At 39.8% G+C, this 27,827-nt stretch overlaps 2 protein-coding genes across 2 annotated transcripts in view; both read right to left on the reverse strand.

Moving 5' to 3' along the window:
- Positions 1 to 2,251: 2,251 nt before the first annotated feature.
- The window catches only part of LOC311502191 (rap1 GTPase-activating protein 2-like), a gene marked incomplete at both ends in the record, with an annotated part of 29,285 nt that continues 3,709 nt past the window's right edge, over positions 2,252 to 27,827 (reverse strand). The window contains 23 exons of the mRNA XM_084564317.1: positions 2,252 to 2,263; positions 2,343 to 2,419; positions 2,496 to 2,562; positions 2,917 to 3,004; positions 3,081 to 3,185; positions 3,447 to 3,538; positions 3,642 to 3,746; positions 3,891 to 4,037; positions 4,110 to 4,196; positions 4,272 to 4,343; positions 4,886 to 5,041; positions 5,119 to 5,248; positions 5,654 to 5,754; positions 5,842 to 5,925; positions 6,427 to 6,480; positions 7,242 to 7,320; positions 7,965 to 8,068; positions 8,155 to 8,424; positions 8,529 to 8,561; positions 9,580 to 9,627; positions 10,248 to 10,283; positions 10,944 to 11,028; positions 26,721 to 26,756. Coding sequence (XP_084420443.1) covers positions 2,252 to 2,263; positions 2,343 to 2,419; positions 2,496 to 2,562; positions 2,917 to 3,004; positions 3,081 to 3,185; positions 3,447 to 3,538; positions 3,642 to 3,746; positions 3,891 to 4,037; positions 4,110 to 4,196; positions 4,272 to 4,343; positions 4,886 to 5,041; positions 5,119 to 5,248; positions 5,654 to 5,754; positions 5,842 to 5,925; positions 6,427 to 6,480; positions 7,242 to 7,320; positions 7,965 to 8,068; positions 8,155 to 8,424; positions 8,529 to 8,561; positions 9,580 to 9,627; positions 10,248 to 10,283; positions 10,944 to 11,028; positions 26,721 to 26,756 — 2,068 coding nt within the window. The remainder of the gene's footprint in view (positions 2,264 to 2,342; positions 2,420 to 2,495; positions 2,563 to 2,916; positions 3,005 to 3,080; positions 3,186 to 3,446; positions 3,539 to 3,641; positions 3,747 to 3,890; positions 4,038 to 4,109; positions 4,197 to 4,271; positions 4,344 to 4,885; positions 5,042 to 5,118; positions 5,249 to 5,653; positions 5,755 to 5,841; positions 5,926 to 6,426; positions 6,481 to 7,241; positions 7,321 to 7,964; positions 8,069 to 8,154; positions 8,425 to 8,528; positions 8,562 to 9,579; positions 9,628 to 10,247; positions 10,284 to 10,943; positions 11,029 to 26,720; positions 26,757 to 27,827) is intronic.
- Positions 12,067 to 14,793, reverse strand: LOC311502365 (odorant receptor 131-2-like). The gene has a single exon (XM_084564552.1). It carries the CDS (start codon positions 14,462 to 14,464, stop codon positions 13,520 to 13,522), a length of 945 nt encoding a protein of 314 aa, XP_084420678.1. The 5' UTR covers positions 14,465 to 14,793; the 3' UTR covers positions 12,067 to 13,519.

Here is a 27,827-nt window from a genome sequence, read left to right on the forward strand (position 1 = left end):
GTGGCAGTGAAGCTTCTTTTTGCATGATTTTAAACACAGTTTTTCATTTTCTCCTCAGCTCAGAGTCAAACCTGTTTACAGTGTTCATGGTAAATACTTATTACTGTGTTGTTTCTTTCCTCTCTGACAGGAAACTTAATACAATCTCAGTTTGATGCAGAAATCTAAAACGTGACAACACAAAGACAAACATTCACTGGAAACAGATTCAGAGAGTTTGATGCTGCATTCATGTTATTTATTCTGTGTTTATTCTGCAGTGACTGTTTCTGCAGGTTTAATTTAGACCTTTTAAATTATTTCTGAACAGTTTAGCACAATCAGCATCGAATGTTTTAATGAAAAACATTTGATATATTTGCGAAAGTTCATTTCGTTCAAGTTTTTGCTAGAATCCTGAAATTATTTGTGTCCAGGAAAATGTCAAGTTTTGGAGTAGAACCAGAGAAAATGTATTAATATTTTGGCAGTTTTTTTCTCACAGTTGTGATGACAAATAAAAGTTTGCTAATGTTGGTCATGTGGCATTCCTCAGGGTTCTATTCTGGGACCTTTACAGTTTTCATTTATGGCCTCAATCAGGTAATTCATGAAAATATCTTTTATATTTATGTATTTTACGCCTCAATTGTCTCTAAAACATTGGTCTGATGTGACTGTCGAACAATTTCCTTCATTTTAACAGATAAAACCAACCTTACTGTTTGCTTTCTGATTTTATGAAACCGATTCCTGCAGTTAAATTTAGCCTGATTTGTTCTTGATTTTATTAGCTTTGTCAAGTTAAAATTCCCTGAAGCTTCTGCAAAGTGAAGCTTTTCTGTGTTTTTATTTTAATCTTTGGTTGTATAGTGAAGCTCTTTGTATTTTAAAGTTTTGTTCCTTCTGAACAGTCAAATGAAGCTCTGCTATGTTAAAAAGAATGATAAACAATGATTAAATAACTAAATACAAAACCACTGTAAATGATTATTGTTCTCAGTGAACATCAGCTGTGCTCAGAGTCCTTTTTACAATTATAAAATGATTACAGGCGTGTAAACATGTTTATATGAGTAGTTATAGGTTCCGTTCAGGCCTCACATCAACATCTGATCTCACCTGTCCATCTTAAAGTTAAAATGTGTCTCTACATGCGTCCCCAGCCAGCACTTGATCTCAGTTTGTCTGTCTGTAAATAACCAGCACCAAAATGTGGTCAGTAGAATATTGTAACAGCTGCTCTGTCTAATGGATCTCTACCTACTGATGGATCAGAACCATGAACAGCTATTTGTTGATTTGGGGAAATGATCCATATAAATCTGTAAAGTCTCTCACATGTTAAGTTCTTCTTTAATTCTGAAGTTAGTTATTTCAGAGAAGGAAGGAAGGAAGGAAGGCCACTTGTGATCAGATCAGATGCTAAAGAAAGGTCTTAACGGCATCTTTGAACAGATTTTCTTAAAAACAAAAGGTCCAGCTTAAAGTAAAAAGAATTCTGATTCTGATAGATCTCTGAAAGAACAGAACCACTGAATGTTTAATTAAATTCCTGGCAACGAGGAAAGAAGAAGAAGAAGAAACTGCAGCTTTTGGATTCAGATGTTGACGTTAAACGGGTTCGATGATCTGAAAACGTTGAGTCATGCAGGTCTGAGTCTGAGGTTTGTGCAGCACTGAAGGAGGAAAGAGTTTTTCTTTCTTTCTTTCTATGTTTGCGTGGACAGATTTGATTAACATGTCTGTGCAGGAGTGCCCCTTGCAGTGTGGGCAGACTCCTCACATGTAAACTAGTTTCTCTTTAATTAAAAACTCACAAAATGCAAATATATCAAATTATTTGCTGTTGTTTTGTGTTTTAATTCATTAAAAACTTAAATATCAACCAGAAGGAACCAGGAAGTGTAAACTACAATGATTTTATATTTTATTTGGATAATTTTAATTTTATAGTTAAAGTCCTGGGAGCATCGTGTCCTCACAAGCATAGAAAGAGATGTGTGTGTGTGTGTGTGTGTGTGTGTGTGTTTGTGGAGATTCGTTCATCTGGAAAACATCTGGAAAAGATAAAGAAAGACATCAAACTTCAACATCTGGACTCATCCTAAAGGTCCAGCTACAGCTCAGAGGTTTCTGGACCCATCTTTGTAAGTAAAGTTTATAACGACCGTACAGTGATCTGGTTTGATCTGGTTTAATCTGGTTTGATCTGATTTAATCTGGTTTGATCTGGAACATGAATCTGAACTCACCTCCTGTCGTCGTCGGTCTACGGCCCCGGCTGATGACACAGAAAACAGAATCACTACAGCTTCATACTGGATTTAATTCAGATTTATTTAGTATTTATTATATCTTACTGGCGTGGAGTGACTCAGCTTCTCAAAACGAAACTTGAGGTTGGATCTGGGAGAGTTTCTGTTTCTCATGTCTGAAACTAAAGAAGATACACTAGGTGAGAACCGTGAGCAAGAAGTGACGTCCAGCGTTTAGTAAAGGTTTTGTTCTTGAACCTGTTGGGCTTCGACAGACAATCAGTGGAGCTGAACTTTGACCTTCCAGGGTCACAGCCTGGGCAAGCTAGAGAGAGTGAGAGAGAGGGAGAGAGAGATGGTTTATTAGGAAAATGAAGTGGTTTTAATTAATCTTATAGTAGAAACAACTGTTTCTGTTCTTGCTCCAACAGAGATAGACTGAAAAACAAATAATCACTAACTGAAAAATCAAATATAAATTTGTAAAAATTCCACTAATATGGAATAAATTAGGGCAGGTTTTAAGATGCCATTTAAAATTTTCTAACTAGCAAAGATTTCTTGAGTTTAGAAACTCTACGAAAGAAAGAAAAAAGACATAGGAAAGACCCTCCATCTTGTCTGGATTTAAAGGTAACAGGGACCCCATCAGGTCTCAGTGTGAACTACATCATCTCACCAGGTGAGTGTCGTCAGCTGCAACACTGAAGCTGCAGGTGCTGGACGTTGATCTGGAAATCTTACTGCTGTCCTTCTTCATGTGAATCCTGATGATAAAAGACATGGATATAGTTTGTTTCATGACACTAAACGTTTCTGATCCGTCTCATTAACACCACACACCTGTCTCTTAGCCCCGCCTCCGGAGAGCTGGGATTGGAAGGCAGCTCTGACCTCACCTCCAGTGTCGAGTGGCAGCTGTCAAAGCTCCTCTGTTCACTGAGGAGACTGAGGAAGACACATGTTCATGTTTAAAAGGAAATCTGGATCAACATCGGGATAAGGATCTGGATCAGGATCTGGATTAACATCTGAGTCTGGATCAACATTTGGAGACTGATCTAGATCAAAATCTGCATCAACATCTGAATCTTAATCATTATCTAGAACAACATCTGGATCTGGATCAATGTCTTAATCTACATCTGGATCAAGATCTGGATCTGAATCAGGATCTGGATCAGGATCTGGATCAGCAGTCAGCGTTACCTCCTCGGGTTGTGTTTCTCCGTTTGGCTGTCGATGCTCAGCAGACGGGGAAAAAGTCCTGAACGCCTCTTGATGGGAGATTTGACGTTACTCTGATCAGAGACAGGTCAACAGGAAGTAAGTCTACACAGGCTCTCATCGTCACGCTAACAAGAGGAAACAAAGACGTTCAGAAGGTGCGTTTGTTCTATTCACCTCAACACTGATGTGTGCCAAACCCCCCCCACTCAGACTGGTGGGCAGTCCTGCTCCGCCCCTCGACATGGTCTCCATAGAAACACTCCGCCCTCGCATCGCCCGCTGACATCACAGATGAAAAATAATAATAAAAACGTGACAGCGTCTATAAATATGATACTGTAACATCAAGAAAGAAAGAGAGAGAAAGAGAGAGACAGAAAGTGAGAGAGGCATCTGAAGGAAGGACGTAGATGAAGGACAAACCTTGATGGACTCCAGCAGTCCTCCGTGGGCGTGGCCATTCTCTGCCCGTACCTCCTCCTCCAGACAGGAAGTCAATCCCAGCATGCATTGGGAGCGTCTCTGCAGCTCGTCATGGAGGCTGTCCAGCAGAGCGGCTCGAGTCCTCTCCTGATGGGAATGTTGGAGATGTTCAGAGTTAAGATCATGAACACCAAACATCTAACAGCGGTGTGGTTTTACCTCGAGACGGGCGAAGCGGTCACTCTTGTAGCAGGCCAGCTCTGCGTTGATGAGTTTCGTGAGCAGAAAGTCTCTGAACTCTGGACCCTGAGACAAAATGAAACTCACATCAACTTCAAAATGTTTCTCAGTCCAGTTCCACCAAACTAACTCTGGTCTCACCTTCTTAAACACGGCCGGGTTCGGCAGCGGTGGGCCGAATGGTGGCACGTCTTCCCTTGCAGTGACAGACACCTATCAGTCAAAACAGATCCTACTGTCACAGAATCAGTGGATGAGGCATCAGCACTTCTCAGTCATTCGGGTCATAAATTAAAGAGCAAGCTGAGACAAAGACACCTGGTCTTGTTGTGTTCAGTTCTAAATGTCCGGCAGGGAAGGTCACATGACTAGAGTCTGCCAAAGTGTAGAACAAGACTACTACGACTACTACTACGCTATCATCTGCAAAAGAAAAGCTGAAACAAGGGCAACTGGACTTGTGTAAGTTCTCAGTTCATTTGAGAAACAAAACAAAACATTCACAAACACCATGCAATGCTAACCCTGTAGCAGCCGACTAAAAGCTCCTGACTTTACCCGACGATTCTCTGTATTAGCCTCCCTCTTAGTGCAGGTAACAGAGGTTGTGTTTTGGTTTTGGGCAGCATGTTTACTGATTCTTCCTTCTCTGCAGGAAGCCTTTAAGCATAAAATTGTACAAACAGACCATGTAGCTGCTATAGCTCTGTTTATTGGTTTTGTTATCGGGACTGAAGGCGTTAGTTGAGTTGTACCTTGTAGGTGGTGTCATCGGAGCAGGAATCCTCCACCTGAACCAGGATAAAGGCGTGCAGGAAGTTGGAGGCGATCATGTCTGGGACGAAGGGCGTGGCCTCTTCCTGAAACACCACGGCGACGATGTCATTTCCTATGTGACGCTTCCTCTGCAGCTGAAAGACGGAACATCTTCCTCTTATTCCTTCACATCTCATCCCTTCCCTGTCGAGGTTAAAATAATGTGATCTACCTGCTGAGCATCTCCCTCGGTGAAGGGAAGCTTCGTGGACACATGGAACATGATCTCCTGCTGCCGGTGGACGGTATAGACGGACTGAGACCCGGTCTGACCATGAGACACATCCAGACCTCCACGAAACCTGCAGAAAGTGTTTAAATATTCTACATGTTTAAATCGTCAATAAGCAGAAATCCTCCAGTTGATCCAACGAGTGACTGATTTCATCAGCTGATTAAACCTCCAAAAGAGAAGAATCAGAACTATCGGCTTGTTTATTAATAAGACGAGTTTTTAGCCTTCATGTTGTACTGTTTCATTCTGAAGCTTTATCTACATGATCACAGTGAAACTGAACCAAACAAACCTGTACTGTCTCTGTTAGCATTGCCTTTAGCATCGCCTTTGTTGAAGATGAACACAAGAAGTTCTGTTTTGTCTTTGTTTTGTTCTCTAAAGAGATCAGCTAAAGATCAGCTTTCCATCAGTGACATCCTAAAAGACAACAACAAACACATCGGTTTCATGTTTGTCTTGCGTCTCTCACCCCTTGAAGTCCTGCAGCTCCACTGTGTCTCCCAGCAGCTGCAGGAACTCCGTGAATGCCGGTGTTTCCTGGTTGTTCCTGAACAGCTCCTCCTCAGACACCTGGCGGACAAGTGAGATCAGTGACATGAGCTGTGAGGGGTTAAGGGCTCTGGAAGATCATTTAGTATCTGGACACTTAGCTGGTACCTGTCCAAACGTCTGGTAGACGACTCCAAACTTGAAGGTGTTGCTGACCTCGTGTTCGTCGTAGCTGACGATCAGCTGAGACGCCTGCAGACGCAACGAGACACATCAAATCATCCTCTGAGTGTTAAAGTTATCCGTCCAGAAGTCCAGATATGAACACGGATCTGGTTTCAGTCCACATGTGGAGGTGGTCTGGGACACATTTGCCCTCATTCCTTTGGTAGTGTGAACACACAATGAGTCCTGGGTCACATTAAACACCACCTACTCAGCCTACTCCCTCTTTCCTTTCCTTTCCTTTCTTCTCTAAAATATAACTTATCGCTTGAGAGACTTTACAGCTTGTTCCAGAATATGCATTATCTCCCCAGGTCAACAAATAGCTGTTCGTGGTTCTGATGCAGTGGCAGGTAGAGATCCATTAGAGACAGCTGCTGTTACAATATTCTACAGACCACATGATGCCACTGGTTATTTACAGACAGACAAACTGAGAATCAGATCTCAAGTGCTGGCTGGGGACGCATGTGGAGGCACATTTTAATACCGGGTTGACAAGGATGGATGTTAAATCCTTAGACTCACCTTCGGGTAGAGGACGGGACTGAACCTCAGTCCAGCTGCTTCATCGCACAACAGCTTCAGGAGAAACATCACAAACAACAAGAGCTTAGGTTAGAAAACAAGAACATATACTCTTTGAAGGTTTATAATCTGCAACATTTCAGATTTATCTCGCTTATCACTCAACTTTAACAACTTTTCTGATTTAAACTACCTGAAAATTATAATTTTTTAGTGTGATTTTCAGCAATTTACTGTGTTTTCATTCAAATAAAATCAATAACTTTTATCTCACTTCCCAGATTTAGCATCAGTTTCTTTTTCTCAGATTTAAAACATGATGGAGAAATAATTTTAGACAGCTCTGTGTTCTACTGCAAAGGTAGTTCATATCTTATCTTAAATAATAATGATGAAAGAAATCTTCAGCTGCATGATGTGAATTCCAAACTGCAGTTTTCATGGTTGGCTAATGGTGATGTTGTAAATTCAGATATAATCCATCATTGCAGAATGTTTCAATGAGAAGTTAGTAAACTTTAAAATCAGAAAGAAACAGACACATTATTATGGTCAGAGGAGCTTTTCAACTATAACTAATGATTATTTTCATTGTTTTGTCATGTTTTCTACAGTTTTTACTTAAAAATGTGTAAGTTACAGTTTGTTTTGATTCCCTTCACCTTTAATACGTTTAGTGGATAATTTCTCTGTAATTCAACTAAAGCAAGAGAAACTATACAGTTTTGTTTTCATATTGCTGTCGTTTCTTCCACTAGTTTTAAAGCAGAGATGTCACAACAGGAAGCTGGACCAGTGTTGGATGTGTGTTAAACCTTGGCGAGCTCCGGGACGCTCGGGATGTCTGGCAGCTCCATCAGAGATAATCTGTGGTAGATGGTTTTCAGTCGAGACCTGACGGGACAGAAGAGATCAAGTAAACCTTCTGAACATGTCAGTAAATAAAGCAACACATTTCAGTCTGTTGATTTCTGACTTTCTGGAGGTCACCCCAGTGTTGAAAGTTATCTGATTTAAAGGATGTTTTGAAAGGGGGCGATCTATGCATGTTCTGCCAGAGCAGTGAGCATTGAATGTCAATCACAGGTATGAAACGTCAAAGAGAATCATCATTAATGACTAATGCTGCAGAGAATTTATTTAAATGAGATTTAGATGTTGGCTTGCTTCCTTTAAACTAAAGATGTAGTGAGAAGGAATGTTACCCTGTATTCAGACTTCATGACATGCATACTGTTACTTTTGTGTCCATCGCCACATAAAGCCCACGCCCACAAACAATCTGATTGGCCTGGCAGATTTTTGCAGGGGTCGAATCTGCTCAATTAAAGTTTTAGTTTGGCCCAAGTCCCGCCCCCTAACGTGGACGGGCATGGCTTGTGGCTTATGACAGCCACCAGAGGGAGCTCTGTCATGGCATCTACTCTTCTTACAGCCTATGCGCCAGACCAAAACTGGTCTTGCTTCCAGGCTACTAAACACCTGGATGTTGATCAGGTCCCAGGAATTAATCTCAATCACATGATCAGTTCATGTACCTGATGATAACGTGGAGGAACTCCTGCTCCTTCTCCTCCTCGTGTCTTACGGAGAGCAGCAGGTTTCCCAGACTGCCAGACGAGCAGGAGAAGTTCAAATGTTCCTGAGAGAAGAAAGAAAGAAAAAGTCACCAACAACGATTCAACAACAAACATGGAGGATTCTGACCCAGAAACCTTCAAACCTCACCCTGCCCAGGAAGTGCTTCCTGTACGCCCGGGCAGCCTCGTTCATCTCCTCCAGCCGATACCCATAATCCCCCTGGAATATGTCCTCTACTTCTTCTTCTCTTCCTCCGAATCCTCTCCCTTCCTCCTCCTCCTCCTCTTCCTCCTCACCCCTGCACTCCAGGGAGGTGGGAGGAGGGGCAGGAGGAGGAGGAGCTTCAGGGTCTTCGATCCAGTAACCTCCAAACTCCGGCAGGATGACCTGAGGGTACGGTGCCCCCCTCTCCAACACCTGTAGAACACAGTTGAGTCTAATTATAAATTTTAACATTAATATTTAATTCAGTTTCAGATTGTGTTTTCGTGTCCAGACATTTAATGTGGCGACGTTCTCACCTCCTCGATCCTTGGATAAGGAATGTAGTCATCCTGAAAGAGGAAGACGTAGCATTAACGCACATGGAGAGACATATATTTATAGAGCTGAACTGTTTAGTCAGTTAATCAGTTAGATGATATTTTGATAATTCAGTCGTTTATTAAGAATAAATAATCACAATTTGTCAAATATCTGCAGACTAATGTGACTCAAAACAGCTTTACTACTTTTGTTTGTTGACCACATTTTTGAACGTTTGAAGGAAATGAGATGTCATAATTTAAGTTTTTGATGGTTTATATTTTAAACTGATTAACTGATAAACTATTCAGCTGAGCAACTGAAAAGAAAAATAATCCGGAGTCTTCACATGTCTACACACAAACACATCAACTGCAGTGATGAACATTTGCAGGGGAATGAACCACGTGATGCTTTTAAAACACTCAGGATCCTAAAGAGAGACTTTTGTATGCGATAAGGAACACATTAGCTGCAATGCAGGAGTCTGGACCCTGAACAGGGGCCCTGGGGCACAGTCATGCTTCCGAAAGACACTGGACAGATTATATTTCTGATCTTTTTAACAAATCAGGATGTTTTAGGAAGAGACAAATATATGACCCCCGACTAAAAAGTCTGCTGCTGCAGTTTGATTGACTCATTATACATCATTTGACAGCTCAAACTGTATAAACCATCTGATTGTTTGGTTCATAGGGGCTATACTCATTGAATCACTGTTTTCATTGCAAGAGTCCAACAAACAAATGGTTTTTGGTCTTTTTTTTGTAAAAGACAGTTAATGGTGCGCCATATGAAGCCAAACACATTTCAGATGGGACAGCTCCACAAACCTGTGCGATTAAGATTATGCCACAATTAAAAATTGCAAAAATGTTTGAAAGTCCAGATTGACCAGAGACAGAAATACTGTCAAACACTGTTGTCATACAGTAGTCGATATTTCTGTTTTTTTCTCACAAAGACTTTGTTCCTTAATATGAAGGTGACTGAAATGAAATAATGAGTGGATGAACATGAGGACAGACAGATGGACAGACGTGCCTTCTGTCTCTGAGGTATTGTCTTCATCTCAGCAGCTTCTGGCACTTGCTGTATCATCGTCAGGAAGAAAAGAAAGTAGTAAGATCGTCATGTGTGCAGTGTTTCATATTGTATATTGTTTAATTTTATTTAGTTTGAAACAGCTAGCGGTGGCATTTTAATAAACAACAGGGCGTGTATTTTTAGGAGAATTAATCCACATTTGTTAGATGTTGGTGGATTTACATAAACTAAAGCGTATGTTCATCAAGTAGATGATCAGAATAAAATCAGGTTTAGATAAACACACAGTACATGAGCTAGAAGAACATATCCATCAGTATATTGTGTATATATTTAGGGATAAAATACAGTAAAGCTGCAACTTGATCATCAATACGGTACAATGAACCACAAGTGTAAAAACAAAGAAAGGAGAGGTAAATTTGCTGAAATAAGATTTTAATAACTATAAATCAAACATGAAACAAACGAAATGAAAACCTATGCGCACTGACCACGCCAAACAAACGCTCCAGTGCAATGATGCAACACTGTTTGCTATTTGTACCTCATCAGTTTCACACAGCTGCTCACAGTTCAGTGTATACTGAATGAATTGTCTTAAAGGGCTAGGACACAGATTTCAGCAGAGTGTAATTTTCTGTGGAGAATAACTAAATTCTTACCTCCATCTTGTCCATCGTATCAAAGAAATGAGCCGACTGTAGATAAACAGACAGAGTGTGTTAAGATGAAATATTTGGTACTTCTTTATTTGGACAAATTTAACTAGTATATCCCACTACCAGAGATTACCAAGGTGTTTAGCTAGCACCTATGATACACATGCCTGCTACTTTTACCTGCAAAAAGCTGTTAACTCTGTGAGGATAAAAAAGGAGCAACCAGTTTCCTTAAATCTGCATCATAAGAACACGGCACAAATAGACTGCATTCTTCATCAGAACCACAACTCTCCCAAGCTTTAGTTCTATATTTTTATTTTTATTGTTGATTTTAGCTTTGTTATATTTATGTATGGTTGAATGCCTGTATATTGCTGCTGCAACAGAGAAATTTTCCAGTTTGGGATTAATAAAGAAACTATCTATCTATCTATCTATCTAAGCTTGCTCACTGCAACAAGCGTGATCAGCACCTGGTCTTAAATGTAATGGTGCCCTGTGTGAGGCCCACCATTTAATGGTGCCCTGATGTGCAACTTTGTAAGCACACTTGGACCTACTTATTGAAGATATGTTTAGAACATTCCCATATTTCACACAAACTATGATACAACCTTTGGGATTTTAATTTTCTGATTTTGGAAAATTAGATAACACCCTCCTGTAAACTGTAAACCTCACAAGTTGATGCATTACCTTCATGGTGGGGGGTGCAGTGCGAGGGGGAGAGGGGGGACAGTCTGCCACAGGAACATTGGAGATGGTCATAAGATCATGTTTACTGAAACAAAGGATAAAAATGATCGGTAACATTAACTAATTGTTTCTCCCAAAGTTGTTCAGGACCAGTTTTCGGACAAATTACAAGAACTTCCTAGTTGAGCTTTCAGGAGGACTCAGCCTCACCAGCTAACATGGCTAATGTGTACATATGCCTTATATAAACCACCTCTCATATGTCTTATTTGTACATACAATTTTGTATATATATATATATATATATATATATATATATATATATATATATTGTCTTCCTTGCTGTGGCTTTCACAGTTGGCCCAACACTCTTATTTATTTTCTGTTCATATAGAAGCACTGACCATAATAATGAGTTTTGCCTTTGTCATGCATCGTCACGGTCATTGTAATCGTGCATGCTGAATATACTCGACATGCATACATGTATAGTGTACATATTCATCTGCTCCATGGTTATCATTCAGTTTTTACTTCCTTTTATTTGTTACTACTTTCAGAGCACTTCACTTGTGCCTGGATGCTTTTAATTTACAGACATACATCCTGCTCTTTAGCTTTTTCTTCATCTGTTCTGAAAGTAGCAGGAGACATAAATATGTCTGGTGTTTGGACAGAGCTCCCTCTTCTTCTATTACAAAATAAAATACCATTAACTTTGCCACCGGCCATTCTGGCTTCACCCGATGCTCCCAGCTGCCATCAGCATTGTGAACATTACGCAAGCTTCTGTTTTCACTGGTGGTGTGAAGGCAGCATAATCCAAGTGCAAGTATATTAAAGGTTTCTTTCGTTGTTTCATGGTCTTGAAAATTATTGTCATCCCCTCATATTTAAACTTCACTGAACAACAGACTGTGTTGTCTGCTCTATATTTTACGTTCCAAAAGAGAACTGCAGTTGTCCTCGTTAGCATAATGAATCAGAAAAAAGGTGTAAAAGATATAAAGAGAAAAAAAAAACAAATAGGCCCGGGGAAAGTGCAAAGAAAAACATTATAAAAAAATAATTACAAAATAAAAAAAGAAAAGAATTCAAGAATTAATTAATACAGTTTAACATTGAATGGGAAGTGAATAAATAGTGGTAATAATACGAATGTAAATAAATTCGGAAGCCAATTAAAGCTGCCTTCTGAAGCACTCATTTTACAAAATGTGCAATACCTCCATCTGTTTTACGATACTGTTGACACTGGAAATGTTTTTTGTTTTCAATCATAAATGGACTAAAGTAGCTAAACAATTTTCTGATTCATATGTTGAGTGACAGATACAGTGCTGCTTTAAAGTTTTAGTTTCTTTCAGAATGTTCTACATTTTTTCATAAAAATGACTGAAAACATCAGCGGATTTTCACACAAGTCCTGAAAGCAGACAAAGAGAATCCAGTCAAACACATGAACCAGAAATATTATGCTTGTGTATTTGTTTATTCAGGAAAATTAGCAAATATTACATATCAGTGAGGTGCACCTCTAGATTCCAAGTTAATTTCAAGGTCAACTTAGAGTCCATCTGTTCAGAAGTGTTTCCATCAATGTAATGAGACTCAGGTGTCGTTCAGTTTCTGGTTTAGGCTAAATAAATCAGGGATTTGTCTCAGTCTGATTTTCACCACACATGTTTGTGGAAGTATACAATGGAGCTTTCTGAGGAGCTCAGAAAAAGAGTTGTTGCTCATCTGGAAAAGGTTACAAAACCATCTCTAAAGAGTTTGGAATCCACAGATCCACAGTCACACAGATTGAGAACAAACGGAGGAGATTTAAGACGACTGTTACCTTCCACATTAGTGGTCCACCAACACGGCTTGTCAGCTTTGATGGACCAATGAATTCTGAATTATACCAGTGAACTCAGCCTGCCTAGTCTTCATGGAATCCTGCAGTTATCCACTCCTACCTGAATGAACAATTCTCCAACCTGCCTATGATTCCTCTTACATTTTCAAACTGTCATGTAACATCATCAGTTTGTATCATAAGATTCCACATGTACACTTTAGTCAGATATGTGTATCTATGACAGATGTATGTTTATCTTGCTGTTCTCTTCTCTTCTCTCTTTGCTGTTCTCTTCTCTCTTTCTTCTGTCTGTACCCGGCTGGCCTTAGGCAGATGGGTCCCTCCATATGAGCTGGGTTCTGCTCGAGGTTTCTTCCCGTTAAAAGGGAGTTTTTCCTTGCCACCGTTGCCTTCAGGCTTGCTCTGGGGGTTTCAGGCCGGGTTTTTGTAAAGCGTCTTGAGACGATTTGTATTGTTATTGACGCTATATAAATAAAATTGAATTGAATTGAAAAATTGAATTCTAAAAAAAAAATGTCGAGACATCCATCCATGAGCTAAATCTGAAGAGAAACTGATATGTAATACTGGCTAATGTTCCTGAATAAACAAATACACTAGTGTAATATTTCTGTTTCATGTGTTATATTGGATTCTCTTTATCTACTTTCAGGAATCTGTTAAAGTTTTGTTGAAGTTTTGCACCAAATACTTTAAAGCGACACTGAATCTAATGAGTGTGGTTCAGTCGACAGCAGAGATTATGCATGAGGATGGGTCTGATGGTCTGATCTCTGAGGCCATAAATGAGAGCACTCAGACATCTGGGGAACAAGATAGTACACACATAAATAACAATATGGATGCGCAAAATGTCGACCCTTGATAAAATTTCTGACAGAGCAAGGGTAATTGGGCTGGACAAAGTTGAAAACAGAATGAGGCCTAGCTGAATCAGATGCAGCATCAGAGTGTTACGAGCTTTACGAGCTGAAGCTTTGTCTGTGGAGGCCGACCTGGCTGCTATGACAACACCAATATAAGAGGAAATGATTGTCACACCGGCTACAACAAACACAAAACAAGCAGAAGCTTCTTCATAACGATATAATATTTGAGTAAGCATCATAGCAGCGATATTGCAGTAGTCTTTCATCTGCAGACTATCCACGTCTGCAAAAGGAAACAGTAACAGTAAACCAACTCGAATGAGAATATTTAATAAACTGAAGGCCCACACTAGAACGATAGCTAGCCCTGTATTTTTTACGGTGATGATGTTAGCGTGTCTCAGTGGGTAGCACACAGCTACATACCTCTCTAGTGACATCACCACCAGAATCAGAGGAGAGATCAAAAATGTGAGGCTTGCAAAAAAAGTGAGAACCCCACAAACAGGATAGGACAGCGTCAATCTACAAGCAGAAAATAGGAACAAAACCTGACTCTCTGCCAACTGTACTGTGTCTACAAAAAGGAGGTTATAAAGGAGAAGGAATCGAGACGTCTCTCTAAACACCGGTTTACTCCTCAGTGTGTACAACAGAGTCCCATTAATGTATAAAAACACACAGCATGTCAGAGTAGTCAGAGTAGCAGACAACACGGCACCAAACAGACTATGATACTGCAGTCCAACCGTGACGTTATTCAGAGATTCATTTACAGATGACATTTTAGAATAAAACTGAAGACATTGAAAGGGTCTTGTTGAGGACAAGACAACAGTTAAACAGTTAAACAGTCACAGTAATTCCTGTCTACCTCCTCAGTTCACAAAGATCTTTAACCCAAATACAATTTACCTGTGAATGAAGGAAACAGATTAGCTGCTGAGCTAATTTCCACAAGGGCAGAACATTTTTATCAAGCTACAAACCCTCCCATATTATTCATGAGATCTGACACTACGTCCATGTGACTCAGTCCCATGTCGACAGATCAGTCATTGAAAAAAAAAAAAACAACCTAGTAAACTAACTAGTATCCAACATACTGGACAGTTATGACCACATCTAAAACAAAAGTGACCTTTGATTTTTTCATATACATGACCTGAGACAACTTTGGCAATTATTATTAAAAAGTACTACTACATTAAATTGTGTTATAGAGAACCTGGCAAAAAAAATAAATAAATAAATAAAAAATAGCAAATAGATACGAGCCTCCTATTGCCTCCTAATTACTGCATGGTTATTTAACCATGCAATGAGTAGCTTCTCATTTCTTAAACAACCATGTTGAAAGACACATCCCGTGGTTGTGGAAAAGATGTTAGTCTGTTTGAGAAGGGTCAAATCATTGGCATGCATCAAGTAGAGAAAACATCTAAGGAGATTGAAGAAACGACTAAAATTGGGTTAAGAACTGTCCAATTATTGGCATAATTAAAAACTGGAAGGATAGTGGGGAACCATCGTCTTCGAGGAAGAAATGTGGTCGGAAAAAAATCCTGATTGATCGTGATCACTTAAACGTTCTGATCTGATGAGTCCAGATTTACCCTGTTCCAGAGTGATGGGGGCATCAGGGTAAGAAGAGAGGCAGATGAAGTGATGCACCCATCATGCCTAGTACCTACTGTACAAGCCTGTGGGGGCAGTGCTATGATCTGGGGTTGCTGCAGTTGCTCAGGTCTAGATTCAGCAACATTATGTGCCCAAAGAATGAGATCAGCTGACTACCTGAATATACTGAATGACCAGGTTATTCCATCAATGGATTTTTCTTCCCTGATGGCACGGGCATATTCCAAGATGACAATGCCAGAATTAATCAGGCTCAAATTGTGAACGAGTGGTTCAGGGAGAATGAGACATCATTTTCACACATGGATTGGCCACCACAGAGTCCAGACCTTAAACCCATTGTGAATCTTTGGGATGTGCTGGAGAAGGCTTTGCACAGTGGTCAGACTCTCCCATCGTCAATACAAGATCTTGGTGAAAAATGAATGCAACACTGGATGGAAATAAATCTTGTGACATTGTAGAAGCTTATCGAAACAATACCACAGTGAATGTGTGCTGTAATCAAAGCTAAAGGCGGTCCAACAAAATATTAACCTTTTTTTTTTTGGTGGCCACTGTTTTTTTGGCTAGGCAATGTATACTCCTTAGAGTGCAGCTTGAAAGTTTTTGTGTCCTTCAGAATTTTCAACATTTCTTCATAAAAATGACCAAAAAACATCAACAGATTTTCATACAAGTCCTGAAAAAGAAAGTAGACAAAGAGATCCCAGCAACTCAATACCATCAACTAAATATTTCAGGTGACTACTGATCAATCATCTACAGCAGCTTGGAGGAATTTTCGCCCATTCCTCAGAACAGAACCACTTCAGTTCTGAGATGCTGGTGGGTTTCCTCACATGAGCTGCTTGCTGCAGGTCCTTCCACAACATTTATTTTGGATTAAGGTCAAGACTTTGACTTGGCCATTCCCAAACATTCATATTGTTCTTCTTTAATCATTCTGTTGTAGAACCACTTGTATTCTTGGGCTCGTTGTCTTGCTGCCTAACCTAGTTCCTCTTCAGATTCAGCTCATGGAGAGATGTCCTAACATTTTCTTTTAGAGTTCACTGGTAGAATTCAGAATTCATTGGTCCATCAGTGACAAGCCGTCCTGGCCCAGATGCAGAAAAACAGGCCTCTCATTTAAACCAAACTATTCTATTTTGGTCTTATCTATCCACTAAACATTGTCCCAAAAGTCTTCTGGCTTCCATCCACATGATGTTGATCAAACTGCACTCAGGCAGAAATGTTCTTTTTGGAGAGCAGTGTCTTTGTCCTTGCCACTCTACCATCACACCATGGTTGTTCAGTGTTCTGATGGTCGATTCACTGCCTTTAGTTGCTCTGAAGTTCCCCTGACTACAATGACTATAATGGAGTGATCTTTGTTGGTGGACCACTCTTGTGGAGGGTAACAGTCGTCTTGAATCTCCTTCATTTGTTCTCAATCTGTCTGACTGTGGATCTGTGGATTCCAAACTCTTTAGAGGTGGTTTTGCAACCTTTTCCAGCCTGATGAGCAACAACTCTTCTTCTGAGCTAATCAGAAAGCTCCTTTGTCCGTGCCATCATACACTTCCACAAACATGTGTTGTGAAGATCAGACAAACCCCTGATTTATTTAAACTAAACCAGGAACTGAACGACACCTGAGTCTCATTACATTTACACTACTTTTATGATTTGTGTGACAATCCGCTGATCTTTTGAATCATTATTATGAAGAAATGAAGAAAATTCTGAAGGAGCACTGTAAAGTTTGGCACCATTTTTCAACAACAGACTGAAACATCAATTGATAAAAGTAATGTTGTTTTACACACTCACCCTTGAAGTTAACTTTTCCCGCTTAACTAATTTTTTGTTGTTCACCTTCACCATAATTAGTTTCCATCAACCCTTCTCCATAAAGGTTCCTAATAAACACCCACGGGAGTCATTAATCACGTCAACATATACTGAAAGCATTCATTAGTACATGTATGAATGTGTAATGTCACTAAATGAGTTATCAGGAGACTGTGAGGGTTTTCATCAGAAGAAAAACAACATTAACACTCAAGAAATCGGCAAAAGCCACCATGCAATTACCAAAACATATCCGTAAACGCAAACATGGCACAAACTGTATTTGGCGCTTAGTATACCGCAACAGTAGAATTTAACAAATGGTGGCAGCCCAGTAAATCTGACTGGCAGACAAACTGGAACATGACAGTACCCACAATCCTCTCTGGTCCAGTCTGCCACACTGGGTGTCATTAGAAACTAGAAAAGGTACTCTTTCCATTGATACCAAGCACACAACCCACAAACAAACTTTGAATTTCATAGTCAACATGTCAGAATTTCTTCTTCTGTCTCAATATTTAATAAAATCCAAAAAACAACTGACAACAAATGTAACTGATATTGTTTTTATGACCTTCTGTGTTCTTTTTGAGTCTGTCCACATGATTCTCCATCAACTATGCACCACATGATGACTTGACTGACAGAATCTGAGTCCTGTGTCTCATGGTCATATATGGTCCTTTGTCTCCATCAGGTGCACCAATAGGGGTACCAGTGTTGTGCAAGTTCACACTAAACAAGAACTAGTTCAAAGTTCAGTTTGTACAGATAAAAGTGAACTAGTTCAAGTTCACAGTTCGCATTGTTAAATTTTGAACTAAGTTCATAGACTCCAAAATGAACAGTTCACATTCATTTTTTCAGTTTCAGCCCGTGATATTTTTTCCATCAGGATCTGAACTGCTTTTTTGAATAACGATTGACTGTATATACTAGGAAATAACTCAACTGTTTGTGCAGATCAGTTGCTTCTGCGGTGTCGGAGGCAGCTTCTCTGTCAGCTGCACCAGCCATACTGTATGCCGTAAATAAAGGCTGACAACTGTCGTGAAACTTTTTTTTGGGGGGTTAAAGTCGTTATTTCTCTCCAGAGTGAGCGAAACTCCCATCTACATTCACAGTTGGAAAAATTATGCATTCAGTTCACACTTCACAAAAATAGTAATGAATGCCGGTCATTGAACACGTTCATGCACAACATTGAGTGGTACTAAAGATAACAAACAAAATATAGCCAGCTAGTAGTGAAAATTTGCTTAGATTAGTTTCTATAATATGCACAATGGTAGAATGTGATGATGTCCAGGCTAAATAAAATGTCCAGAGGTTGAATTGTTGTGTATTTGGTTCTCCAAATGTCCACCTGGTTCTATTTTTACTAGAACCTTTGTAGAATATGTGTGCTTTGTGGTATTTCTATAAACTCTTGATCGAGTTGTAGTCAAAGGGTCGTTGAATGAGTTCAGAATGATATCATTGCTCTCAGGGTGTTTTCTACTATTTAATCTAGAAGACATTAGTTTATCACTAATTAATCACACATAGCAACAGACAACCATGGCACATGGTATTATATTACAGAGACCAGGGTCATGAATATTGACCTGAGAGCTCTGGAGTTATAGCTCATTTGTTTTGTCTTTTTAGGCGTGCTTCACCTTCTAGAGGTCAGAACAAGGTTTTCTCAAACAAGCAAAAATAAAAATCTGTCCACAAATGAATGACGATTGAAGTGCCACCTTAAAACAAATGACAACAATGACAACACATGCTAACATGAAACATCTATCACTATCAGCCATTTAAGATAAAAGTAAACTTCATAAGAAGAGGAAGAAGAAGTTTTCTTCTTTTACTTTGGACTTGTTAAACTTTGTCTCTGCAGAGATACACATCACTCAAATGGAGTCAAGAGACATTAATTATGGGTATTTAGACATAACGTTTAATATTTAATGTGTGTAAATGAGCTATCGGGAGATTTACTCTTCCTAACACCTGAGAGAATTTCATCAAACAAACAACAACAAACAGACACCTCAACATTTAGAAAGGTAGTAAAACTTCTCACAGCAACTTCTTTTGTTGCTGTGAGAATCAACCATACAAGGCCCTAACCCTAACCCTAACCAGTCCCCCAGCCATACAAGGCCCTAACCCTAACCCTATCCAGCCCCCCAGCCTTACAAGGCCCTAACCCTAACCCTAACCAGTCCCCCAGCCATACAAGGCCCTAACCCTAACCATAACCAGCCCCCCAGCCATACAGGGAACTAATCCTAACCCTAACAAGCCGCCCATCCGTACAAGGCCCTAACCTTAACCAGCCCCCCAGCCATACAGGGTACGTCACCTGCTGACGTAATGGCATCCCATGAAGGGTTTTGTGGACAAAGTATAAAGCTCCGCACCAGCTCTGCTTCACCTATTTCAGCTCAGGGTGATCCACACCTCCTCCCTGTTCTCCACCATCGTCTTAGCCATGGGCCGAACGGTGGGGGAGTTAGTCCTGGTGCAGAATTACACCACATGCTTCGAGTGTTTGACCGAGAGCTGACCACCCTCATCAACGGCCGAGAGATCAAACCATCCAAGCCGTCCTCCTCCAGAACCTGTGCTTCATTTGCAAATGCTCTCGTTTCCCCATCAAGAACTGACAGAAGCGAATGCTTTTAAACGCAACACATTCTCAGTAATGTTTGAAATGATCATAATGGAGTGAAGTGATGATGGGAATCTGTCCTCTGTGAGATACGATCACGACAAACTGACAGTGATTTTGAGTAACAACATACGGCATGAATTTGCAAAGTGTTAAAATTTCATAGAAGACTAGAAATTTCTCAATAAAAACCTAATTTGTCCACTGTTTTAGACAAAGTAAGACACTAGGACTATACAGCTGATGCAGCAATGCACAGTAAATTACACTTACTTTCAAATTATTTATGAAATGTTTTGTTAAAGTATAGTTAATACATTTGGAGTTGTCTTTATTTATAGGTTATTGTGATATTATGTTACTGGTCTGACCCACTGGGCTGAATGTGGGTCCTGAACTGTATAGTGATATGTTTATGAGAACAGTAAATGAATTTCATGTAATTTTCCCAATATTGACATTCAACATAATAAAGCGCGATGTCACTTGGATGAAAACTAGTTTGTTTTACAGTTGTAGCCATCTAACTCAGAAAGACTCTGTGTTTATATCTTTACTGATGTTTACATGAAGATAATAATTACTTTTAGTATTTGTGAATGAAATAAGGTCATAGACGTTTGTGTGAAGTTCATAATAAAACAACCTGATTTCTAACAGACATCTGTCTACAGAATATCATCTATTATATGATATGTGACTAATCAGGTTTATTTGGTTCCTTCTGGTCTAAAGAGTTTAGTTCCTCAATGTGGAAATTTTTAAAACTGTAAATGAAAGTCTGACATTCATTCTTTCTCAACAAAGAATAGATCTTCTACTTTGACCCTGATTTGACTTGTGGAGGTGGTCTGGGACATATTAGACCTCATTCCTTTGGTAGTGTGAACACACAAGAGTCCTGGGTCACATCAAAGACCACCGCCTCATCAGGGCTGATCTGTGGAAGAGGAGTTTAACTCATTCATTCAACCACTCTTAGAAATGATCACCTGAATAAGTGATGTTTATTCATTAGTAATCAGAAGTAATAACATCAACTAAACGTTTCCGGTAACTGCTGATCAGTTGTGTACAGCGGCTTGGAGGAATTTTAGCTCATTCGCCAGAATAGAACCACTTCAGTTCTGAGATGTTGGTGGGTTTCCTCACATGAACTGCTTGCTTCAGGTCCTTCCACAACATTTCTATTGGATTAAGATCAGGACTTTGACTTGGCTGTTCCAAAAGAGTGTTGACACCTGAACGACACCTGAGTCACATTACATTGATGGAGAGACTTCCGAACAGATGGACTCTAAGTTGAACTTGAAATTAACTTGGAATCCTAGAGGTGCACCACAGTGATATGTAATATTGGCTCATTTTCCTGAATAATATGTCTGTTTCATGTGTCTGATTGGGTTCTGTTTGTCTACTTGCAGGACTTGTGTGAAAATCTCTTGATGTTTTATGAAGAAATGTAAATAATTCTGAAGGACACAAAAACTTTTAGGCAGCTCTACGTATCATCTCCTCAACTCACAACAAACAAACAGCTCAGTAGTGACATTACTCTGAGGATCGAAGCTTCCAGGGTTCAGTTCTAATCTGAGCTTTGTCTCTAAAATAAAGAAGAACTTAACATGTCAGAGACTTTACAGCGTGTTCCAAAATATGGACCATCTCCCCAAGTCAACAAACAGCTGTTCATGGTTGTGATCCAGAGGTAGGCAGAGATCCATTAGCGACAGCAGCTCTTACAATATTCTGACCACATGATGGTGCTGTTTATTTACAGAGAGACAAACTCAGACTGAATCTTGAGACACATTTAAAATAACAGTTTCAGACCATCAGATTGAAGACTTGTTTTAGGACTTGGTTTTAAGGTTAGGTTTACGGAATGCATTATGTCAGTGAATGCCCACACAAGGATAACCATAGAGACATATGTGTGTGTTGCTACTTCAGCGCGACATACACCATCATTACATTGTCAAGCTCCACATTAAACACATTCTCTGTGATCAAGTGCCCGGACCAGCCACAAGAAGACCGTCCATTTCCTTCGCCCTCAGGCATTTCGGCTAAATCTGCTCTCCCTGGTTGCCATGGTTTCATCAGGTGTCCAAAAGAAGAACACGTTGACCTGGATTCAACTTAAGGGAGAACCAATCACGTTGCATCGACTGTCAGGTTTACGGTTTCTGAACTGACGAAAATACTGATTACTGATAATTTGAAGTTCTGACTCATGTTTAAATGTTTCTGAAAGTCTGTGACTTACGCTCAGACAAATATATAAATGATACTTTGATTCAGACTTGAAGACTTAATACACTGACATAGCCTGGGGAGATGATGAACAAGCTGTAGAGTCTCTCACACGTAAAGTTATTCTGTATTTTAAGTACTTTACTTTATATATCGGCTTAGAACTGAACCCTGTAAGGCTGAGCTGTTTGTTGACACACAGCCGACTCATATTCAATAATTTCACGAGTTCATTCTCGTTTAAATTTATTTCTTATTTAGTAAGGACAGAATATTTTAAACACTTGGAAAACCATGGACACTGGTTGTGGATGCAAACTAGTGGCGAGACAGCATTTAAGGAGAGGTTGTAGTCATGGTTACATCCATCACCTCCTCCTCTTCTTCTTAGGCCGAAATGTTGATATCTTCTACTGTGATGGAAATTGTAATTTGGAGACTCATTAAACAGATGTTCACTTTCTGTTTAGTTTACTACTGTTCTTGTTGTTCACATCATCAGTCTCTGCCCAAGTTCTGTTCCAGTTCAAACACCTGGATGTGTTCTGTCCCCCCCCCCCCCTTTTATCAGAGGTAACTGGTGTGGACTTGGTACAGTCAGGTATCCCAGAAAGCATTTCAAATACGCTTCTTTCATTACAGTTACAGAGTGGCTGTACTGCGCCCGTACTTCAGTGTACAACTTGTCAAGTCTGAACTACTGTGTACTCTAGTCCAAAGTTTGAGTACTTGGGTTTTATTAGAATATTTATTAGAGATGTTCAGCCAAATCTCATTGGCCACAATGCACTTGAACACGCCACAAAGACTACAGCCAATGACCAGCTGGTTCATACGTTCTACACCTGAGAGGAAACAACTCTTCGTACCAGCAGGTGGCAGTAATCTGGATTCATCATTCAAAAGAGGAAACAGGAAGAGCTATTATTAGCCAGGAGGCTAGGAAGAGCTAATATTAGCTGCCAGAGAAACCAGAATCTTAGATGCTCACAGACGACCTGAACCAGGAAACTGACAGCCAATGATGTGTCTCAGCCTTTCACAATAAATGTTGTTCTGATGGAGTTATTTTTAGTTATTTAACAAATAATACCTAGCCTTGCATCACAAAGCTCAGATATCATCTCAGTTTTCCTCCTCCCCCTCCTCCTCTCCTCTGAATCCACATTCATTTCACCAAAGTGACATTTCCACTGAAAGGAGATAAAAGCGGAGCGGCCGGAGGGCAAGCGGCAACACAACCAGACCAATGACCTTGTTTAATGGAATGAGAGGGAAGAGAGGGATGACACATAAAGAGAAAGAAAACAAGGAAGAAGGAATAACAAGAGGGGACTGGCATGTCTCATGTTTTGCAGAAGTCATTTTTTTGTCAGGGTCAAGATCAGGGTCAAGCTCAGGATTAGGGACAGGATTAGGGTCAGGATCAGGATCAGGATCAGATCAGATCAGGGTAAGTGTCAGGCTTAGGTCACAACAACATTAAATTACTTATAACTCACAACAGATAAAACAAGTTTGTCTTTTAACTGGACTCTCAGCTGGTTCTTTATCTCGTCTGACAGCTCGTTGTCACAGTCGATCACGTCTTCTCTGAATCTCACACTCAGAGGTGTTAACGTCCTCCGGGTTGTTTCCAGAAATTCAACTCTGGATCTACTGACACTCTCAGTCTGAAACCAGAGACCAAGACAAGAGACCCTCAGAAGACCAAGGACCTGCTTCGACCAGGGACTACATTTAGCTATAGCTTTAACTTTAACTTTATCTCTAGCTTTAACTTTAGCTTTAATTTTAACTATGCGGAAGAGTGTTTCAGGTTGGATGGATGGATATGGATGGATGGATGGATGGATGGATGGTTGGATGGATGGATGGATGGTTGGATGTACATTTATCTTTGTGTTTGTTTTTGTCTGTTTGTTGTTTATTTGTTTATTTGTTTGTCTGCTCAGACGCCTCAACATGTGTCTGCAGTGAGGTCTGAAGCCTCCAGGAGGCGCCACAGAGTCCGGTCTCTCTAACTTCCAGGATCATCATCAGACTCTGAGCTCCAGGCTCTCGTTGATCTTCATGAAAATAAACTGACTCTATTCGTGGTGAATATGAGTCATGGAGAAAAAAGACGACAACAGATCAACAACAACAGGAGGAGAGGAGGAGAAAGGAGAAAACAGGAGGGGGGAGCTGGCTTCACTTTCTGAACAGAATGAGAGTCTGTCCTTCAGCTAAACACACCATCCATCCATCCATATCTATCTATCTATCTATCTATCTATCTATCTATCTATCTATCATGTAAACATTAATGATAACTAAACGCTCCAGTGAGCTCCTGAACGCATCACGTTTTGTATTCCGTCGACCCCTGAACTCATCAGACGTGAGGACAGAAACATCGTCGGTCGGTCGGAGGTAAACACTCACCAGTGGTTGAGCGGCATGGTGGCGTTGCCGTCGGTTACCGAGCATCTCAGTCTTTCTGATAGACCATAGCTCTGCTCTGGTGTCTCTCTCCGAGAACGTCAGGGACCATTAGGATTAGAGAGAGAGAGGGAGAGAGAGAGAGAGAGAGAGAGAGGAAGAGAGATGGGGGGAGAGAGGGAGAGAGGGAGAGAGATGGGGGAGAGAGAGAGAGAGAGAGAGAGCAGATGGACGGAGGAGAGCGTGACGGTGATGATGATGTTGCTGCAAAGGGATGCAGTCGTCTCTGTGTCCAGACAGTCAGTCTATTATTTTTTTTTTTAGGTTCTGAGTTTCAAAAACGTCCTGTCTGAAATAAAATAACGGATTCATATTGAAGTTTAATTTCAATATGAGTCCAACCTGAAAGAGTTCAAAACTAACTGGACACTCTGAGGCCGCGTTGATGAAGAATAGATGTGTTTTAGGTTTGAGGAAGAGAAGTCATGATGCTGCAGGTTTACCAAACAGTTGTCCAAAGAAAATCAAAGCTGGGAAACAAAGACAACTGGATTTTAGCATTAGTATTGGCATTAACTTTAGCTGTAGCCTTAGCTTTGATCTCGATCTTTAGATTCAGTATTAACTTGAACATTAGCTTTAGCTTTAGGATTTGGCTCCCATATTTGTTGGTTTAGTAATAATATCAGGACAAGCGTTTCAGGTAGGATGGGTGACGGCCGGTAACTGACGGCAACGCCACCAGCCACTGGTGAGTGTTTACCTCCGAACGACAATGTCTCCGTCCTCACGTCCGATGAGTTCAGGGGACGACAGAATACAAGACATGATGCATGGATGGGTGGACGAAGGATGAAAGATGGACGATCATCTTTAGTTGTCTGAGGTCAGATGCTGGAGGTTGGACTTGTTTCTAGAAGATGTTTCATCAACATTCAAGGTCTCATCAGTTTTCTTTTTTGCAAACTATATCACAGACAAACATCACAAGATCAGCAACTAACCACTAGACGGCTGCCATTCATTGGCTGGCCTGAATCTACTGAAAGATGCTCGACGTCCTCCTCCAGTAACAAGAGACATAGAAGACAAATGGACACGTGATGGACAGATGACAAAGTGTGAACTGGAAGAAGAAGAAGAAGAAGAACTGCTGGAGGGAGAAGAGATGAATATAGATTGATGGATCATCTTCCCCACAGACACATGACACATGACACATGACATCCACCAGGAGGCATCCAGCATGTATCCACCAGGAGTTCATACAAGGATGTATAACGACAGAATCCTTGTAATTGAATTTCAGATACTTTATGGCATTTACTAGACGGAAGACAGACCAACTTCCTCTACCCACAAATATTTTTAGTGAAGAAGATTTTTAGCTTTATTTAGATTTTTAGTGAAGATAAGAAGAGCTGGTGTTACCTAGGAGGTGAGGAAGCTAGGAAGAGCTACTATTAGCTGCGAGGCTAAGATGCTAGAAAGAGCTACCATGAGCTGGCAGGCTAGGAAGATAGGTAGGCCTATTAGCTAGGAGGGTATGAAGCTAGAGAGAGTTATATTTATTTATATTATTATATAATTTTAATATATTTCATATCTTTGACTGTAATTCTTCCTGTTTATATGTGATGAAGCTACTGGACACCGAACTTACCACAGGATAAATTAAGTTTCTATCTATTAGCTGGGAGGCTAACAGTTTATTCATTGTAGATTGTCATGTTCAGATGAAGATGCATAATGATTCAGCATGAATCAACTGAATTACCAGATATCTAACTAGCCCCATCTGTGCAGGAAACAAAATAAGAAGTCGACTATCAGCTCAGTGAGTCACGGACAGAAACACTCCAGTATAAATACTATTACAGTAAAGTGTCTTTTGAGTCTCATCAGTTTCCTTCACTGCCAGAAAGAATCTACCATCAACATCTCATGAATCATCCTTCACTTCAGGATCAACATGAAACACCTGAGTTCTCCTTAAAACCTTATCAAGTCTGAGTCAATCTGAAATGCATTCTGGGATACCTGGCTGCACCAAGTACACACTGATGACTGCCTGATGATAAAAGAGGTGGGGCCAGAACACATCCTGGTATTTGGACTGAACTTGGTCAGAGACCACAGTTTTATTACCTCTTCAGACACTAAATATGGAGCATGTTGTGTTTTTATGAAGTCATTTCTGTGTCGTTACTCACCGAGCTCTCAGAGCGCTGACGGTGGATTTATCAATCCTGCAGAGAGACGGAGAGAACAAGCTGTTAATACAAGTCCATTCTCTATTAACCTTAGTAACCTGAGAGAGAGGTGTGAGCTCAGAGCTTCACGGCAATAAAAAAATAAACAATTTATTAAAGTGCTGCAGCTGCTCCGGGTCACAGTGAAGACTGAGAGAGAGCCATGAAACAACAAACAGAGAGGAAATAAGATGTGGATCACTTCCTTTCTTTAATAAACTGAAGCAAATATGTGAAAATTGTCGTCTTCAAACGGTTAGTTTAAAGTTTAAAATCCCAGAGGAGAAAAATCCACAAATATAAATTGTAAAAATAATTCTGCCACGACCCTATTTTATTAAAAAGACAAAAAATTACTCAACTATTACTGTAATTATTTAAAAAATAAATAATATTAAGTAAAATAGTATACAGATAAATATTAACATGAACAGAAGAGGATAAATAAAATAAATGAATATATATATATATATATATAATAATAATATCTAAAAATAATAAAAAAAAGTTTATCTTTGTTTTATAGCATTTCTATTTGTTTCTGTATTTGTTCCCACATTCTTTATTTATTCATTAATTAATGTATAAAATAATCAGTTAATAGTCCTGTCACACCCCTAATTTATGTAAAAATAAAATAAAACTTAAATAACATTTTGCATTTCAAAATCTATTATTATGCTTCCTATTGTACTTTTACTTTGTAACCATTAACTTTCTATAAAGTTGGATGAATCCTTAACCTGTTTCCTGAATAGTGTTTTCGAAGCTCAGTGTGGTGTTTCCAGCTGCCGCCATCTTGTCAGTGCCTGACTCCACCTAACTGCAAACCATGCCCCTTAACTCTGCAGGACTTCAATCCTCATAAATAATATATAATTTTAAAAAAGGAAGTCAATTTATTATTATTATTATTATTATTATTATTATTATTATTATTATTAATATTTTCAGACAACAATGATTAGAACAACCATTAAGGCTAGCAACAAGCTAGACATCGATACAGGTCTTCACACCTGACCATTGTGCTTGGAAATCATTGACCAAGATGGCGGCTTCCTTCTC

This window comes from Chelon labrosus (assembly GCF_963514085.1).
Source record: "Chelon labrosus genome assembly, chromosome: 17".
Lineage (NCBI taxonomy): Eukaryota > Metazoa > Chordata > Actinopteri > Mugiliformes > Mugilidae > Chelon > Chelon labrosus.